Source organism: Rutidosis leptorrhynchoides, chromosome 9, assembly GCF_046630445.1.
Source record: "Rutidosis leptorrhynchoides isolate AG116_Rl617_1_P2 chromosome 9, CSIRO_AGI_Rlap_v1, whole genome shotgun sequence".
In the NCBI taxonomy this organism is placed as follows: domain Eukaryota; kingdom Viridiplantae; phylum Streptophyta; class Magnoliopsida; order Asterales; family Asteraceae; genus Rutidosis; species Rutidosis leptorrhynchoides.
Window position 1 is genome coordinate 105,330,315 of NC_092341.1, and position 18,345 is coordinate 105,348,659.

General features: G+C 31.6%; 2 protein-coding genes across 2 annotated transcripts; both read right to left on the reverse strand.

The window, feature by feature from the left end:
• Positions 1-8,570: 8,570 nt before the first annotated feature.
• On the reverse strand, positions 8,571-11,194 carry LOC139866684 (U-box domain-containing protein 4-like). Its single transcript, XM_071854975.1, has 2 exons — positions 10,217-11,194; positions 8,571-8,830 (listed from the first exon to the last, which is right to left on the reverse strand). The coding sequence occupies exons 1-2, from the start codon at positions 11,186-11,188 to the stop codon at positions 8,756-8,758; spliced, it is 1,047 nt and encodes a 348-aa protein (XP_071711076.1). The 5' UTR covers positions 11,189-11,194; the 3' UTR covers positions 8,571-8,755.
• A 1,487-nt stretch (positions 11,195-12,681) lies between these two features.
• On the reverse strand, positions 12,682-16,988 carry LOC139867242 (WD repeat-containing protein ATCSA-1-like). Its single transcript, XM_071855583.1, has 9 exons — positions 16,663-16,988; positions 15,116-15,376; positions 14,837-14,996; positions 14,571-14,740; positions 13,730-13,955; positions 13,480-13,634; positions 13,260-13,349; positions 13,012-13,083; positions 12,682-12,794 (listed from the first exon to the last, which is right to left on the reverse strand). Exons 1-9 carry the CDS (start codon positions 16,810-16,812, stop codon positions 12,732-12,734), a joined length of 1,347 nt encoding a protein of 448 aa, XP_071711684.1. The 5' UTR covers positions 16,813-16,988; the 3' UTR covers positions 12,682-12,731.
• Positions 16,989-18,345: the final 1,357 nt, after the last annotated feature.

The following is an 18,345-nucleotide window of genomic DNA, read 5'->3' on the forward strand; positions in this document are numbered from 1 at the left end:
TCAGAACTGGATGGAGCATATTGATGAATACTTTAAAATATGAGTTGAGGGGGAAAGAATAGAAGGTGATGAAACATGACTAGGAACTTAGAAATCAACAGATTTAACTCACACAATGACGGAATAAGTGAATCAAACCCTCTAGTGAATAGGTTAAGCTTTTTGTGATTAATTTAGTCATACCACAACTAAATCAAGTGTGATTAGATCAACACCTAGAGCTATTATTCACCACCTGGGTGATTTGGGTTGAGAGAGAATCGGAGGAGCTCACCAGATCTGAGTGTGTGTAACAAATGAGAGGCTTAACCTAAAAATGAAGAACATAAGACTTTATATACCCCTACTGTTGACTCACTCGTACGATTCATCCATCACACATACGAGTTAGCTTCATCAGCCGTACGGGTGATCACTCACTCGTGTCTTCTCATTTAGATTGTAATTGTGACTTAGCTCAGCATCAACCGTGCGTATGAGCCTGTCAGCCATACGAGTGAGGCTTCACTCGGACGTCTGACTAAGTCTAACATAGTCAAACATCCACATCTCATTCCTGCAGTTGCTGTAACCACATACAAACACGGATAGGATAATAACGAACGATCATGGTGGCCTGTAAACTGTTGTACCTGCAATGGACGTGGGTAGATGTCTAGGGACTTGCATAAAATGCATCAACAGAAGGTGTGAGTTGTAAGAAAAGGAAGGAGGTGAATTTATAAGAAAATCTCCGACAGAACAATTAAAATGGACGATCGCATTTAAAGCGGATCCTAATTCCTTTTGTTACCGGAGAATCAAATCTTATTACAAAGATTTTCTTCAAATCCCTTGAAATCTGGAAATCAATCATATCTACGTCCAATGATAAGATGAATCAACACTTACTCATTTCACTCTTCTATGTTAGCTTCATTCGTACTCTTCATATAAATGGATTGTTTATCCAAATTATTCGCTGATGATAAAACTCTAATTTTCAGCCTGTATGCATCATGAAAACATACTTATTATCATTCACGACCTTTCCACTCAAATTTCGGGACGAAATTTCTTTAACGGGTAGGTACTGTGACAACCCGGAAATTTCCAATCAAATTTAAACTTTATCTTTATATTATTCCCACACGATAAGCAAAGTTTGTTAAGTTAAATCTCAAGAATTTTAAATTGTGTTCATACATTCATTATAACCTCGACCAAATTCAGACGATTCACGAACCGTTATATATAAATAAATATGTATATATATATATTATAACTTGAGAATATTAATAAAGTATTAAACGTATAATACTTTACATGATCGTATTTGTTTCAATATGTTTATCGATGGAATTAGAAGATAATATCAAATTGTTGATTTATCAGATACATTATGATATGATTACGGGTCTATGTTATGAGGTCCACTGTGATTTAAGAAATCTATTCTTTTTGACAATATTCAGAAAATGGTAAAGTGATTTATAAGTAAGAACGTGAAGTGTAAATAACTTAGATGTTGGATATCGACAAGTTAAGTAACTCGACATTTTTCATTAAGATGATTTCATACGTTTATTTAACCTTTGAACTTTATCCCATGCTTCACCAACAAACTGTAATTTAAAAACTTGAAACCTATTATGAATATATATGATTCTACTTTTTTAAAACATTTTATGATATAACGATTTCCATTATTTTAACCTTTAAACAAAATGATTCTTAAAAATATATTTGGTTTTGGAAAACAAAATTATTATATTTATTTGATTTAGTTTCAAACGTACAAAAACATTTTCATTTTAAAAAGAACTTTATTATTAAAACGTATATAACTTTTATAAATATCTAGAACCACTTTTGACAACTCATTACTTAACCAGTATGATAAAGATAACGATATTTATATTTTATTTTATTAAATATATATAACGATTTAAATTAATATTATATATATTTATACGCGTATTATACGTACATAGTTTTATACTTTTACTATACTTAAACTTTACCTTTACTTTATTTTTACTTTACTTTAACTTTAATAATTCACTTTAATAATTCATACTTTAATAATTCACTTTAATAATTCAAAAATCTATTATAAATAGAATTCAATAGGTTTCATTATTTCATAGAAACTTGAAAATATTTTTCTCTAAACTCTCTCAATCGATTTACATATATATATTTACTCCGTATTATTTCAAGATATTATTAGTATACATAAAATATTACGTCAGAGTGCTGTCCGAGTGATTTTGAAATTGTTTTTCGAGTGGGATTGGATTAAGGAAATTATGGGTTATAGCTATGGAGGTGATTGGTATAGTTCATGGGTATGCTCGTGAGGTCAATATAGTGTTTATCATCTCCGTTGCGTCTACGTACCTTTCCTGCAATATTGAATCTCAATATTGATACGTGAGTACTCATAATTTAACTTTTACATACTAATAGTGTATCCCTGACTAGTGCTCGAGTATATAGGATTATGCATGTTTGTACTTTTGATATTGCTTTTAGTTAGGTTGTGTTGAATCCTGAATTAGTTATATATGCGACTGAGATAAGGTATAAGATATGCATGTCGTTGGAAAGCTACCGAAAAATTAAGAACTTTTCATTTAGATATCAAATGATTTCGATGAACGGATTTGAAGTTATAGTCCATCGAATTTTTGTATTATTATTAAAAATGATTATTATTATCGTCGTTATTATCGTCGTTCTAGTTTTATCTTATTATTATTATTATTATCTTTATCAATAAAAGGATTTATCATTAAAAATTGTTATTTTTTTTATTATTACTATCATTATTATCGTTAAACTTATAATTAGTATTATTATTATTATCCAATTATTATTATTATTATTATTATTATTATTATTATTATTATTATTATTATTATTATTATTATTATTATTATTGGTATTATTATTATTATTATCATTATTAATATATATATCATTATTTAAAAATGGTTATTGTTATTGTTATTATTATTATTACTATATTATCATTAAGATAATTATTAGTATTATCGTTAATAATGTTATAGTAACTATCATTATTAATATTAGTGTAATTAAAACAAATATTTGTAACACCTAATTATTTTGATTACTATTATTATCATTATTATGAACACGATATAAAAGATGATTAAAAGCTATTAAACGAAACGATTAGGAAATAATGGGTAAGAGTATCATGATGAAATTAAAATATTATAAGATATTGATTTAGATAAAATTATCGTTCTTATTATTTTTATCATTACTATTATTATTAAAATTATCGTTAGTATTAAAACTATTATTTTAACAAAAATTATCACTTTAATAGAAATGTCATTGTTACTATAAAATATCATTATTATTATTATTTTAAATAGAATTATTATTTTAAAGATAATATTAAAAATTATCGTAAATATTAAAGTTATCATAATTAGAATTATCGTTTTATCATAATATCATCTTAGTAATTATAAATATTGATATTTTTATAATAATTATTATTATTACAAAATAATACAACTTTTCCTTACTATCATTATAGATATTATTGTATCAAATAAATATTTGATACAAACATATTTTACTACGTGTAATAACTTACTTTAATAATACGTTTCATATTATCTTTATAATATTAAATGAACCTTATAAATTTTATTACTTAATATATATAAAAGTATATTTTATTATATAAATATAATATAAAATTTTATTTATTAATAAATAAATTATATTATTTACTCTAATAAATCTTTTAAAAATATTTAAAAATATAAAACGACGATATTTAAATTATATATTAATCATGTATAAATTTTTGGAAATTATTTTGAGTCAAATTTACTTTTGTTGACTTTTGCATATTAGTCTCGAGCATTAGGATTGTGGTACACTATGACTTGACCTAATTTGTTAGACAAATATTGACCAACACATAAATATATATAATTAATTTAGGTTCGTGAATCCGAGGCCAACCTTGCACTTGTTCAATGACGTTATATGTATTTTTACTACGAAATACAGTATGGTGAGTTTCATTTGCCTTTTTACCCTTTATATTTTTGGGACTGAGAATACATGCGCTTTTATAAATGTTTGACGAAATAGACACAAGTAATTGAAACTACATTCTATGGTTGAATTATCGAAATCGAATATGCCCCTTTTTATTAAAGTCTGGTAATCTAAGAATTAGGGAACAGACACCCTAATTGACGCGAATCCTAAAGATAGATCTATTGGGCCTAACAAACCCCATCCAAAGTACCGGATGCTTTAGTACTTCGAAATTATATCATGTCCGAAGGAGAATCCCGGAATGATAGGGGATATTCTTATATGTATCTAGTTAATGTCGGTTACCAGGTGTTCACCATATGAATGATTATTTTTTGTCTCTATGCATGGGACGTATATTTATGAGAACTGGAAATGAAATTCTTGTGGTCTATTAAAATGATGGAAATAAATGATTATGATAAACTAATGAACTCACCAACCTTTTGGTTGACACTTTAAAGCATGTTTATTCTCAGGTGTTAAAGAAATCTTCCGCTGTGCATTTGCTCATTTTAAAGATATTACTTGGAGTCTTTCATAGCATATTTCGAAGAACGTTGCATTCGAGTCATTGAGTTCATCAAAGATTATTATTAAATCAATTTATAGTTGGATAGTGGATATTATGAAATGGTATGCATGCCTGTCAATTTTTGATGTAAAGAAAGATTGTCTTTTAAAAATGAATGCAATGTTTGTAAAATGTATCATATAGAGGTCAAATACCTCGCAATGTAATCAACTATTGTGAATCGTTTATAATGTATATGAACGGGTCCTTTCATATTAAACTTACTATTGTATTAAAGATGTTTTTGGAAACATAATTGGAACCTAAATGTTAACGATATTAATGTGTTATAAAGAAAAAAAAATTGGCCGGTTTAAATACGGGTTGGGTCGTTTCATAACTTCACCACCCCACTTTACCCATTATTTTTATTATTTAATACTTAAAATATAAATATAAATAACATTTATAAACTAAAAAAATTAAAAAAAAAATACGGAAAAGAAAAAAATAATAAAAAAGCCGATTACATTAATTAATAAAAATACGCTTACATTAAAATTAAAATTAAACTACGAGTACATAAAAAAGAACGTGAGTGAAAAATGTATGTGTAAGTGTGAGATTGAGATGGTATGATAATCGTGTGTGTGTGTATATATATATATATATATATATATATATATATATATATATATATATATATATATATATATATATATATATATATATATATATGAAATGAGTTGGAAAAAAACCAACGGATCATTTTTTAAATTTAAAAACTCGACTAGGACCTACAAATGAGTCCGTTACCCTCATTGCGGGGTCAACTGGCGAAGGCTCTGGCGGTTTGCTGACGTCGGTGGTGAGCTGTTGGCGGCCGTTAACGGTGGCCTTTAACCCACCATTGCAACCGGCCTAAGAAGTGCCTAAGCTAACTTGATTCCGGACAAAGTTTAAATGTTCGTACACTTTCTAAACTTTTTGAATTCAGATAATATGTACGTACATCTACAATTCTACATCTACAACTTCATATTCCAAAAGGTATAATATTAAAAAATGTTACAAGTGGAGTAATATTATTATTCTTGAGATCTATGTAACCAATAATTCCGGAAGGGAGTACACTGTACATACATTATCATATTGTGGCACCCTTGTCAAGAAAAAAACATACTCCGTATTAAATGGTAGAAATAAATTAGCCAATAATTTACAGCGTCATTAGAAAAAGTCATTGGCAAGAAAGGGAATATCATGGCATGTTCATGTGTTGACAAGAGGTGTGAGCATTTTTGCAAGAATGCAAAAATCATGTTCATTTCAATAAATCGTCGTTGGCAGCGTCGAAGGTAGTGGCGGATGCATGATTTTTTTCACTGGAGGCAAAAAATTAAAACCGTAGCAATTTTTTTGGACAAAATATGTAGGTTTTGGGGTAAAAAATGGAAGTTTTTAGGCAAATTATGGAGGTTTTAGGGCAAAATTTGAAGGTTTGTGGGCAATATATAAGGTTTTAATTTGGGTCAAAATTTGAAGGTTTTGGGACAAAATTTGAAGGTTTTAGAGCAAAAAAAAAAATTCACCGGGGACAAAGTCGAAAAATCCAAAACTTTTACACTGAAAACTGCCCCCCCCCCCCCCCCCCCCCCGAGGTCCCCACATAAATTTGCCCCTGGTCGAAGGGCAGTGGGGTCAAGAGTGGAACGGGAGCGAAGAAGTTCAAGTCGAAGGCGAATCGGTGGATTTTAATGTTTCTTGTTGTATGATGAAGATCTAAGTTTTGGCGGAGAGTTTCAATCATTGTTTGATGGTGGACTTGTTGGTATATGTTTTTTTTTTTTTTGAACAGCAAAATAAAATTTATTAAGAAGCTAGCAAGACGCTAGAAAAAATTACAAAGATAATAAAGGATTTGTTGTGTATATGTGATGGTGTAAATTTTGGAGTTAGTATTTGTTGTGTAAATTTCAGAAGAAAATAATGAAAAAAATTAATTTTTTATACCACTTTAACATACATTAGATCTATGATAACAAATTATCATATGATAACAAATTATCATATATCTGATGTATATTAACGTGCTGTAAAAAATATATATTTTCTTTTATTTTTTTCCTGAGTTTACACAACAATTACTAACTCCAGATTTTTTTTTATTTATTTTTTTTTTATCTAAACTCTAGTTTTATGTTATAAAAATAACAATTTACTTATCATTTATCCCCAAAATAGGTACCTAGCTGTGGATATTCTCCCCATATATATATATATATATATATATATATATATATATATATATGTATATATATATATATATGTATATATATATATATATATATATATATATATATATATATATATATATATATAATTTCATGTACATGTATTGCTTAATATTTTCCATGGTAATGGTGCAAACAGCGGGTCGAGAACGGGGCTGCAACTTTGGCAAACGGCGAAATGGGTCACGGGTTATAATATCTGGAATCTTAGAAATAAAAAACTTTTTGAGAATTCCTATAAATGCGGTTGGGTAGCCCTTGCCGAAATTCAATCAAAATGCTTCGAATGGGTCTCCAACCGTAATAAGAGGATTAATCTCGATTGGTTAAAATGGATTTCAAACCCGGTATCTAGCTTCGAGTAATACAATGTGCAGGTCTTCGTATTTTTGTTCATTCGTTTCGTGCATTCATACAATGTGCAGGTCTTCGTATTTTTGTTCATTCGTTTCGTGCATTCATACAATGCGCGTGTAAGGATTGATCTTTATCATTGTCTTGTGATCGCAATCAATGCAGGTAGAATAGTCATGTGTAGTTCATCAATTCATATGTTGTTTAGTCGAGGTTACTTTAGTTTGAGATCGGGAGCCTACTGAAGTCATTAGCTCCTTGACATAAATTTTGGTATGATGTTCCTTCTTTGTACATTGGCATTGGTAGAATTAATACAGGTTGCTTTCAAAAAAAAAAAGACAAAATTTCATTCCTCGTCCCTGAACTTTACATCAAATTTACTTTTTATCGTTTTGTTCATAAAATTATTTCGAGTATGACGCTCATGCCGAAAAAATTTAACTCGCGGCGAGCGGAAAGATACGGGCTGTCGTTGTGTTTAATGTTTTTTAAGAAGTGTCCGTTTCGCGTATAGTTAGTCCCGTTGGGTTCGTAAGATTTTTTCGAGTTGAACGGTGGTCTCGGAAAAATTTAACTCGCACCGAGCGAGAAAATAAAGCCCGTTATAAATTCGGGTGGAATTAGTTTATTTTATTTTAATAAAATTATATATTTACACTTTTTACCCCTGAAAATGCGTAAACTTTGGCAAATGGTGAAATGAGTCACGGGTTATACTATTTGGAATCTTATAAATAAAAAACTTTTTGAGAATTCCTATAAATGCGGTTGGGTAGCCCTTGCCGAAATTCAATCTAAATGTTTCGAATGGGTCTCCAACCGTACTAAGAGGATTCATCTCGATCGGTTAAAATGGATTTGAAACCCAGCATCTAGCTTCGAGTAATACAATGTGCAGGTCTTCATATTTTTGTTCATTCGTTCGTGCATTCATATTAGTTTAGCCCGTAAGGATTGATCATTACTATTGTCTTGGGGTCGCCATCAAAACAGGTAGAATGGTCGTGTATAGTTCATCAATTCATAGGTTGTTTAGTCGAGGTTAGTTTAGTTTGAGATCGGGAGCCTACTGAAGCCATTAGCTCCTTGACATAATTTTTGGTAGAATGTTCCTTCTTTGTACATTGGCATTGGTAGAATTAATACAAGTTGCTTTTCAAGAAAAAAAAAAAGAACGATTCACACAACCGAATTCGTACATTACACAACATCGTCATTGCAAATATTTATCCAGACAGCATATTAAACGAGGTCTCTCAGACTAATAAAGAATATAGTATGTGCAAGACGTAAGATATAAACTGCAAAAATGGAACATCAAAAAAATAAGAGTTTAAACAGATATAACTATTGGTCGATCATGTGTTTACAAAGAAAGCATATATAGATACATATAGGAAGCATCCTTGAACATATACAATTTGTTTTCCCATTCTTTTGTAAGTTTATTATAATTTGTTATAATAATATTTAACTCAATTAAATATATGACATGACGATACGGTGGAATACGCTAATCTGACAAATCTTGGGTGTTAACGACGTTGCCGGATCGTGGTCGCCGAAGAAGCTCAATCAGCGTCTCAGCCTGTCCATCCATTCATCCAAATCATTAGTCAATATTCTTTTTTGTTAATACGACAAAACCACCCACGTCAAGCCACTAATACCAAACTCTTATTTAAATAGCAAGTATATTAAAAGCATAACATTAATGCGTAATCAAGATATTTTGTTTGCGTGTCTATGTAGGACCTTTTTGTTGGTTTAGTTGGTTGTTTTTGATTGTTTCGTGTTTAGGCCCGTTTCCATCTTCTTAGGTATTTCATCTATCGATAAAAGATCACATTATGTTATTCTGTTTTTTTGGCCGAAAAAGGGGGAATCCGCCCCGACTTGTCTTCCGACTTTTTTAAGAAGCTACCATAGACATGGTAATTTCGTTAATAACCTCTGTATTAAGAGTTGGTCCTTTAATCTTAGTGTTGACGTGATAATTAAAAAGTTATGTCATGATAATGGTATGTAATGTATTGATAATGACAACTCATGATAATGATAATCTTAGCGCCCTATTTAATTATTCAATAAACCATGTGATGCAACAATAATAAAATATGCATAGACTTAAAATTTAAGCGACCTCAAACGTTCTAAACTCGAGCTAGTTGAATTTTTTAAAATTTCGCTAGGACTCAAAACTTATTCACGCCCGTATTGTGTTTAATTGGTATCAGTTAGCTTTTTAGATGTATTAAGTGTTTGACAATGTAGTTGAAGCTATTAAAAAAACGAAAAATTAAGAATTTTTTTTCACACGTTCGTCTCAAAACATTTTAACTTCTAGTTTTTTCCATCCATTTAGAATTTTTAAGCTTTTTTAACCAAACAAATATTTTTATTTAATAATAGTTTTTCATAAAAGCTAAAAAGTTCCTAATCAAAAGTATCCATAGTGTATGATAAAACTAAGCCCATGACTGGTAATTTGTAGCCGATTGTTGTTAAGTGGTAACTATTAGCTTTTCTTTCTTTTCTTTTTTTTAGCTTTTTAGATGAAGCTAAAAGTATTGAAACACCTGAATATCACGACACTTCATGCTCTAATATATATCGTAAAAGTTTTCTGCAAAATGTCATAATTTTTTGGCACATTATACAATTAATTCAACACTTTAATTTACTCAATGTATTAATCAAAAAATATATTCCGTAATTAAACTTATTTAATGATCAGTTGTAACCACTTACTGTTACTTGAAGTTTATTCAAAAAAAAATAAAAAATAAAAGGTTACTATTAAGTGTTATTGATTTTATTTCACACACGGAGTATTAACTGCCGCATGGTCAAAAACTAAATACGAAAAATTTTACTGTAATAAATAAATAAGAAATTATTAATAATAAAAAATAATAAACAAAACAAATAAATATAAATATACGAAATAAAAATAATACTGACGTTAATTTACCTTTTGTTTAGCACGATTAGTACCGGATTGGGACAGGGCAACAAGCGGCGGAATAGCACCTTCTCGGCCCACCATATTCCGGTAAACCACACTTTGATCACAAATCTGCAACAAAATCACCACCGCAATCTCCTTTTGCCGTTGAGATCCAACCTCAATTATCTCCACCAAAACCGGAATTCCTCCTTCTTCCACCAACGAAACTCTCGCTTCTACAATCGACACCAAAATACTCATCACAAACGCCGATTTATCAACCATATTTGACACGAAATCCGCCATTAATTCAACTAACGGTTTCATAATTCCGGCCTGAACCGCTCGTAACTTATTCTCTTTCAACGAACATAACGAATATAACGCGGTTGACGCGTCTTTTTTACCGCGTATACTTCCTGTTTCTAGAAGGTTTATTAGTAACGGAATCGCACCTGATTGTCCGATTACGGATTTATTTTCGTCTAACTGCGATAACCGTAGTAACGCACATGCCGCGTTTTCTTTAGCGGTTGATGTACCGGTTTTTAATGATTTTACTAACGGTTTGATTGCACCGGAGGACGCTAATAGCTCTTTATTTTCATCGCATAGTGATAGATTTAGAACGGCGGTTACGCCGTACTCTTGTAACTGTAGATCGGAAGATGAAATTAAAGAGATCAACGGCTTGATTGCGCCGGCACGTGCAATCTTCAATCGGTTTTCCGGTTTGTTCTTCGCTAGTAATCGGAGCTCCATAGCTGCTTGTTTTTGATCGTCGATTGAATTCGATTCCAGACCGGATATGAGCTGTGCAATTAGATCGTCGGAATTATCGGCGGTGCAGGATAGGAGTAGACGGCGGCTTTGTGACGACGTCGTCGGGAACTCACATGATCGGTCGCTGTTACAATCACTGAAAGTGGTGGAATCATCGGAAATGAAATTACGTCCAATGTATGAGTAATTCGTTTGGATTTCGGTCTCCGTCATCGGAATCGGAATGAACCGGAAATAGTTTGTTATGTCCGGAATCTTTAACGTCCGGTTGGATTGATTTTAGTGATTTTAATAATAGATAAAATTAGGGTTTAAGGACAAGGTGTACGGATACAGAATAGAGATTGTTTTTGTGGTAGTGATATAGAAGAGGAGGGAATTGGGGGCCCGTTACACGTGCACAACGGTATCCAATCACTGTACGTCTTACACGTGCGAACACGGTGGACTTCTTTTTTTATTTTATTTTGTATTAAAGTATAAACGCGTGCATTGATAAAAGTAGCTTCGTTAATTTTTAGACTGGCTGCTATTTTCAACAACCCACAACTCTTGACTTGGTAGTAAGAGCAAAGGAGAGTCGTTTGTCAAAACAGGCGAAATGGTTCAGTGTTAAATTTTATATTTAATTATTTTTTTTTAATTTATTTTTATACTTTTAATTATTATTTAATTTATGTAAGTAACAAAAAACATAATATAAATAAAAATAAGTCTTATTGTGATTTTTTTTTTAAAAAATTGGTCCAATTTTTTAAAAAAATTGGCCCTTTAATGGCCCAAATCTAGCCCAATTTAATATATCCGAAGTCTTACAATAAAAACCCTAAAAAAACACGCCTCTTTCATTCTTCTTATTCTTCATTCTCTTTTCTTCTTCATCTCTCAAAATCTGCAAACTGTAAAGCCTTCTTCATCCCTTAAAACCTGCAAACTGCAAAGAAAAAGAATGAAAAAATAAAGAAAAAGAAAAAGAAAAAAAGAAAAAAATAATTAAACACATCGTTACCAGGGCAACGGTGACCCACAACGGTGGGATTTAACGGCGATTTAACGGTGGGAGGGAGTGGCAAAACCCACCGTCCCCACCATCCTTTAACGGCAAAAAAAAAGCTCGACTTCTAGAGCTCTTATATGTTTGTATGTGAAACAGATGTTATAGTTTTTGAATATAAAGTTGTGATGTATTCAACGAGTTTAACATTAGAATGAAGTTGTTTGTTCCGTAACATCGTAGCAACTAATAAAATTCAATTCGAGCATACAGTCTCTGACGTTATCCACAACCAAATTGCATAGCATTTACACTTGTTATCATGCCTTATAGCGCGTTCTTTGTTGCTGACTACTACAACTATTGAACAAATCACAAACAATGATTACTTGTTTCGACCATTGACATAATTCAGTTTTATATTTGCATTTGCATTAATTTCTAAAATCAAATGAAACATAAACAATTACAAATAGCACACCGAATGCATAGGTCCTCGGGACATGTCCACAAGGTCTAAACTAAATCAACCAACAATTTGAAGTTCATTTGGGGCACACTTAAGGTGTCACAATATTGCTTTATTGCTTAGAAGTGCAAGGTTTCTTTGCAAATATGTACGAAAAAAGTTCATCTGTAATCAAATATCGTTACACTGTATCACCCAAAACACCACCATTTTAACATAATAAAATAAATAGGTAGTTATATACAAATTAACTGACAAACTCAGCCTTGAAAACTGTACGAAAGTAACAAAAATTAGTCACTCCAGTTATCCTCATCGACTACAGAAGGCTGCCCTGTTTTCCTATCATTATCATCCTGCATTTAACAAAGGAAAGCCATATGAAGTTATATCATAACCCTCAAACCTCATCCTGTGTATATTGATTCTTGAAAGTCATTAAAAAATTTTTAATTTTGAAAGGCAAAACATACAAAAGAATTAATATTATCTGCATCCATGCAAGTAAAGTTTATTCAATTTAATTATTATGGGAATATTGAATCCAAGGGGTGTATAATTCGCTAAACATACCAATTCATGTGAAATCAACTTGGATGGAGACCAGACCAGGATTTGTCTGTCATTACCACCTGTATATAGTTCCTGCAATAAGGCCACACGGAAGCGCTTTTATTACATGATTTATGTATAAACTATACTGCAGTGTCGTATAAAGCCTAGTGCCAGTACATTTAATTCCATGTCGGAACGATACTCAATTTAATTACCAGGTATAAAACAAAAGCGCACACATATAATAATCATGGATGGATAGATACCTGATCATGGTTGCTATACCAGCAGCAATTTACAGACTCGTAGTGTCCTTGAAATTTCATGCTAGTCTTCCCTGACCACATATCAAATGCCTGAACATCCAAAAAACTATCTTAAATACATACATATGTGTGTGTATAGATATACATCTTAAAACTGTGTGTGTGTGTGTGTGTGTGTGTGTGTGTGTGTGTGTATGTATTCGATAGTCCAGTGACATACTTTTACAGATGTCATGCACGGAAGAAAAACAAAGGCTGAATCTTGAGTTACAGCCAGCTGTATCGCCTTGCTACTTTGCAGTCGCAAAATCTCATAGTTCACTAATGTATTGCAACCAGATTGTACATCCCACAACCTTAACCTTGAATCAGACCCTAAAATAAAAACCAGCATACTATTTAAGCACAAGCAATATCCACACGTTATTCAGTAAATAAACAGTATCTGTTTTTTGAGAATCAGGGCCAACCTGCACTTAGAAGATACATGCCGTCTTCGGTGGCTTTCAGACCCAATACCGCACCATAATGAGCAGTGGCTCGATCATGACTCGATAATAACCCTGGATGCAGTCTCTGCTTTGCAGACCCTTTGGTATGTTTGAGAACTTTACTGCTGCCTGAGTGCTTCGAGCCGCTACCAGAAGCCGCCTTTTTTTGTAGTGCTCGTGACGACGACTTAGATGACGTTGAAACCTGATCAAGAACAAGATTATGACTTAAAAATTCTTCAACATATAGAAAGAAAAAAATGAGGAAAGAACGTGGCGCATTGCTGTACAAAAAATGATGATGGGAAAGAAACAACATAACACCGTTTTCAAAATTGAAGAAAAAAAACCTAAAAAATACCATACAAGACAAAGTAAAAAAAAAAAAGTTGCAATCACCACACAAAAGGACATTAACATTGATACAATACATGATCGTTGACCCTTTATTATAAAGTATCATTTTTGTTAAATAATTTAATTTCAGTTAAAATTTAATAAAAGGGTGAAAAGCTAAAGTTAGGGAAAAAAGAGAAAGGCGAAAAAAATAAATGATAAAAAAAGCCTAATATGAACAAAACGAAAAGAAATAATTTATATATTTTGTTAAATACTTAAGGAGAAAAAAGAAATTTAAAAGAAAGGAAAGTGCTGTCAAAAGAAGGAAAAAAAGCCTAATAAGTACACAATCAAAAGGAAAAATATATTGCAAAATGACCAAAAAGGCCAAAGTGAACAGTAATAACTTTGCCTTTTAGTATGCTGTTATATAAATACATTATAAATTATGTTGCAAAAGTGTCTAGATAGAGATCAGAACCTTTGAACGATCAAATAGAGGTGGACGTGTTCCAAGCTGCGAGTGAGATTGGTCTAAAACAGAGAAACATCCCGCACGTCTAATGTCCCAAAACCGTATTGCTCCGTCACAGCCACCTGTCATCAAAATCCACTCGCTAGAAGTAGACCACTCCACTGCCATTACGCCATCTGTCAATTTTAAATTTACAACTAAGATTCACTATATACTTTAATTATCTAAATAATCTTCAACATAAGTATTATGTTTGAAATAACATAACATACCACGATGACCCGATAGCGTGTGAGCAAACGCCCCAGAAGCCACATCGCAAAGGCGAACCTGAACGTCTTCAGTAGCAGCAGCAATCAACATGTGTGACGTGGCTAATGATGACATGGCTGTCCTATAAACCTTACCTGGCATTTTAAAATCCATCACCACCTATAAAGAACAATACATAAGAAAAAACAAAATGTTCAACTTACAACAGTCAATAATTTTTAAATATAATAATATAATAATGTGGTAAAAGGAAATGAAAAGATAATGAAAAATTTTACCTGTGTGGTATTGGTATCCCACACATTGATGTGGTGATCATATGAGCCTGTGACGAAAAGACCCGTATCAATTGGATACCATATGGCGGATGATATGGCATATTTATGACTGTTTTCGTGCTGCTTATCAACAACTAGTATAGGCTTATGTTTAGCAATTAGACCACCTCCCTCGAAATCTGAAGCACGTTGAATATCATATATAGCAAGTGATGCATCTGATGCTCCAGATATTAAATACCTCCCCTCTGTCAAATCAACCTGATTAAATTAAATGATCAAAACACACTGACCACCGAAAGATCTACCAAATGACGAATGTAGAAAATAAACTATTTAAATTTAAAAATAGATAAATAACTTGACTAAAATCATATGATGGAATTCTAGTGTTTAAGAAAATGATGGATTTGCAATTATTTGGACATTAATGTAGACACGTATATAGCGATTTAGTCTTCATATATAGGTTAGGCCACGTATATCTGAGTAGATAATACTCCCTTCCCCGGGTAGCTTGAACAGGGGAAACCATATATGTTTACCCGTTTACAGTTTAAAACTAATGCTTCAACAGGCCCATTTAGAATCCTTGGCCATCACATTCCTAAATACCTATCGGAAGAAAAAATAGGAACCTAATTCTACCTAATGAGCTTCAAACCACTCCGATTGTTGTTGCCTGATAGATGTACATCTACTACTTTTAGATGAAGCGACTTATTACTCCCTTCCACTTTAGGTGATCTAAATAAGTAAATTTAAAATCTAATTGCTACATATCGAGAATCTTAAAATAACATATGCTGAAAAGGCCTGTCCTGACTCCAAATACTTCATTGCCTAAAACAACATAAACATCTATATATAACGGGTATGTTTGTTTGAAAGCTTTTTGGAACTTTTAGTTTCTAGTTATTTTTTTTTTTTTTTTTTTTTTTTTTAAAGTTCCTAACTAACAATACGCTTCGTTTGGTTAAAAGAGCTTAAAGCTTTTAGATTGGGCGAAAAAACTAAAAGCTAATAGAAGTAGCATTTGAGAAAAAGCTCCTAGCTTTTTTCCAATTTACTCTTTATTTGAATTTTAGCAGTTTCAGCTTGCCAAACACCTAAATACATATAAAATGTTAACAGCTACCAGGTATAAGCTATCAACTACTAGCTAAAAGCTAGCAGCTACAAGCTAGTTTTGCCAAACATACCCAAAATTGATCTACCTTAACTTATATAAATCCGATGACGAATCCAGCTCATACTTCATAATTTTCGTATTTAATCATAAAACTATAAATGATTCCATACACTTGTAACCTATTACATAACAAGCAATATCGAATCCAATAGAAACTGTCTCAAACTAATACTACTAATAAACAGATACCTAAAAATCCCGAATTGCAAGTGTTTTTCACAACGTAATTGATTGATTTATTTCGTTGTAATTAAGTAAAAAAACACTTTAAGTTCATATGAGATGAAATAAATGAGTAATACAGAAATTGAATAGCAAAAACTGAATAAATAGAATAGTTGAATGAAAAAAATACCTGAAGTGAATTAATGGAGCCACGATGAGGGGAGACGATATCTTTGTAATTAGAGAGTTGAAGAGATGATGATCGATTTGATCGAATACGGTTTATGAATGAATTAGGTCGTAGTTTTCCTGTTTCTCTATCTTCGATCTTCTTCCACATTCTCCTCGCATCTTCTTCTCGTTATTACCATGTAGTACGAACAATTACTATTTCAATTTCGATTTCAAATTCAATTTTGATTGTTTGAAATCAATTACGGATATTATGTTAATTTCAGGGAGTTAGGTCTCAAGGGTTTTTTGAGTTTTATGACCTTGGTTGCAGTGAAAGAGGATATAGATAGATGGCAATGTTGCAGTGAAATGTACCGAGATAAACAATCAGCCCAATTAGTTACGAAATAAATGAGCATAAATAGTTTCTTTTTTGAAAGAAAAAAAAAAACAACTGTTATGATTTAGTAGTTTATAACTACTTTTAGTAATGTATTAACTAATTAGAGAATAATAAAAAGAAGAGAGAAAGAGAGAAAGAGAGAGTATATGTATAAGTAAATATATATATTTTCTTAAGTGCATCTTCATATATTTATAGTACAAAATAAATCACTGTGTGGTTAGGTAGGAAATTTGTAGCCACAAAATTTGGCAGACATTATTGACTTTCATAACACTCCCCATTAGATGACAATTTTTGTTTCATTAAGATCAACTACAAATTACTGCCTCGTTAAAAACCTTGATAAAGAAAAATTCAGTGGGATAAAAACTTTAGCCAAGGGAAAAAGAGTGCAGCATAGAATTGACTCCCCCTCAAGTAGACATCGCTGAGTCGTCACATCTTTTGAACATGCGTTCTGAAAATAGCAATTGACAATGTTTAGTATAAAGATCAGCAGAGTTGTTAATTGAACGTATCTCATTCTGGTTGTATTTTATGAGATCTTGAGTATATGAGAAGAATCTAAGGTTTTCATCTGAAACTATATCATCTAAATCTTTTATGTACAAGTTTAGGCCCTGTGATTTCTCTACAGTCTCCTTCATGGTTTGCTCAAACCGTTGTTTCAATTCCTATTCCCTTTCAGTCTTTTTTTGAGCCTTACCAACATACCATTCTTTTCCATCAAACTTATGACCGTTAAGACTGTCTATGGCTTTAGCGCCTCGTCTGCATTTATGTTTTGTTCTATCACTTTTGATACTCTTCTTTCATTTGTACTATGCAAGCTGCATTATCTTCATAGATAGTTGTTGGGCTTTTATAACGTTCTCCATTTAGGAATACATATCCAGTTTGAGATTTATCTTTATGAGGATTAGATATATGACCTGCATATACATAATAAACCAAATCTTCGTTTGAATCGTTAGAATAAAATAATTTTAAAATCAGCAGTTCCTGAAGGGTATCAAAATATGTGCTTGATCCCATTCCAATGTCTTTTGTAGGGGCTGAGTTGAAACTTGTCAACAAATTAACTGCAAAAGAAATGTCAGGTCTTGTACAATTTGTAAAATACATAATAGCTTCAATTGCACTAAGATATGGTACTTCTGGTCCCAGAATATCTTCATGATCTTCACAGGGTCGAAATGGATCAGTATCAACATTAAGAGATCTAACAACCATAGGAGTACTTAATGGTTTTGCCTTGTTCATATTGAAACGTTTTAAAATCTTTTTTGTATA

Excerpts from the sequence above, each read along its gene's own strand:
- LOC139867242 (XM_071855583.1), bottom strand. The coding sequence starts at position 16,812 with ATGTGGAAGAAGATCGAAGATAGAGAAACAGGAAAACTACGACCTAAT. Across the intron at positions 13,956-14,570 it reads CTCTATTTGATCGTTCAAAG|GTTTCAACGTCATCTAAGTC; the intron begins GTTCTGATCTCT and ends GTTCTTGATCAG. Across the intron at positions 13,635-13,729 it reads CATGTATCTTCTAAGTGCAG|GGTCTGATTCAAGGTTAAGG; the intron begins GTTGGCCCTGAT and ends TTTTTATTTTAG.
- LOC139866684 (XM_071854975.1), bottom strand. The coding sequence starts at position 11,188 with ATGACGGAGACCGAAATCCAAACGAATTACTCATACATTGGACGTAAT. Across the intron at positions 8,831-10,216 it reads CTAATCGTGCTAAACAAAAG|GCTGAGACGCTGATTGAGCT; the intron begins GTAAATTAACGT and ends ATGGATGGACAG.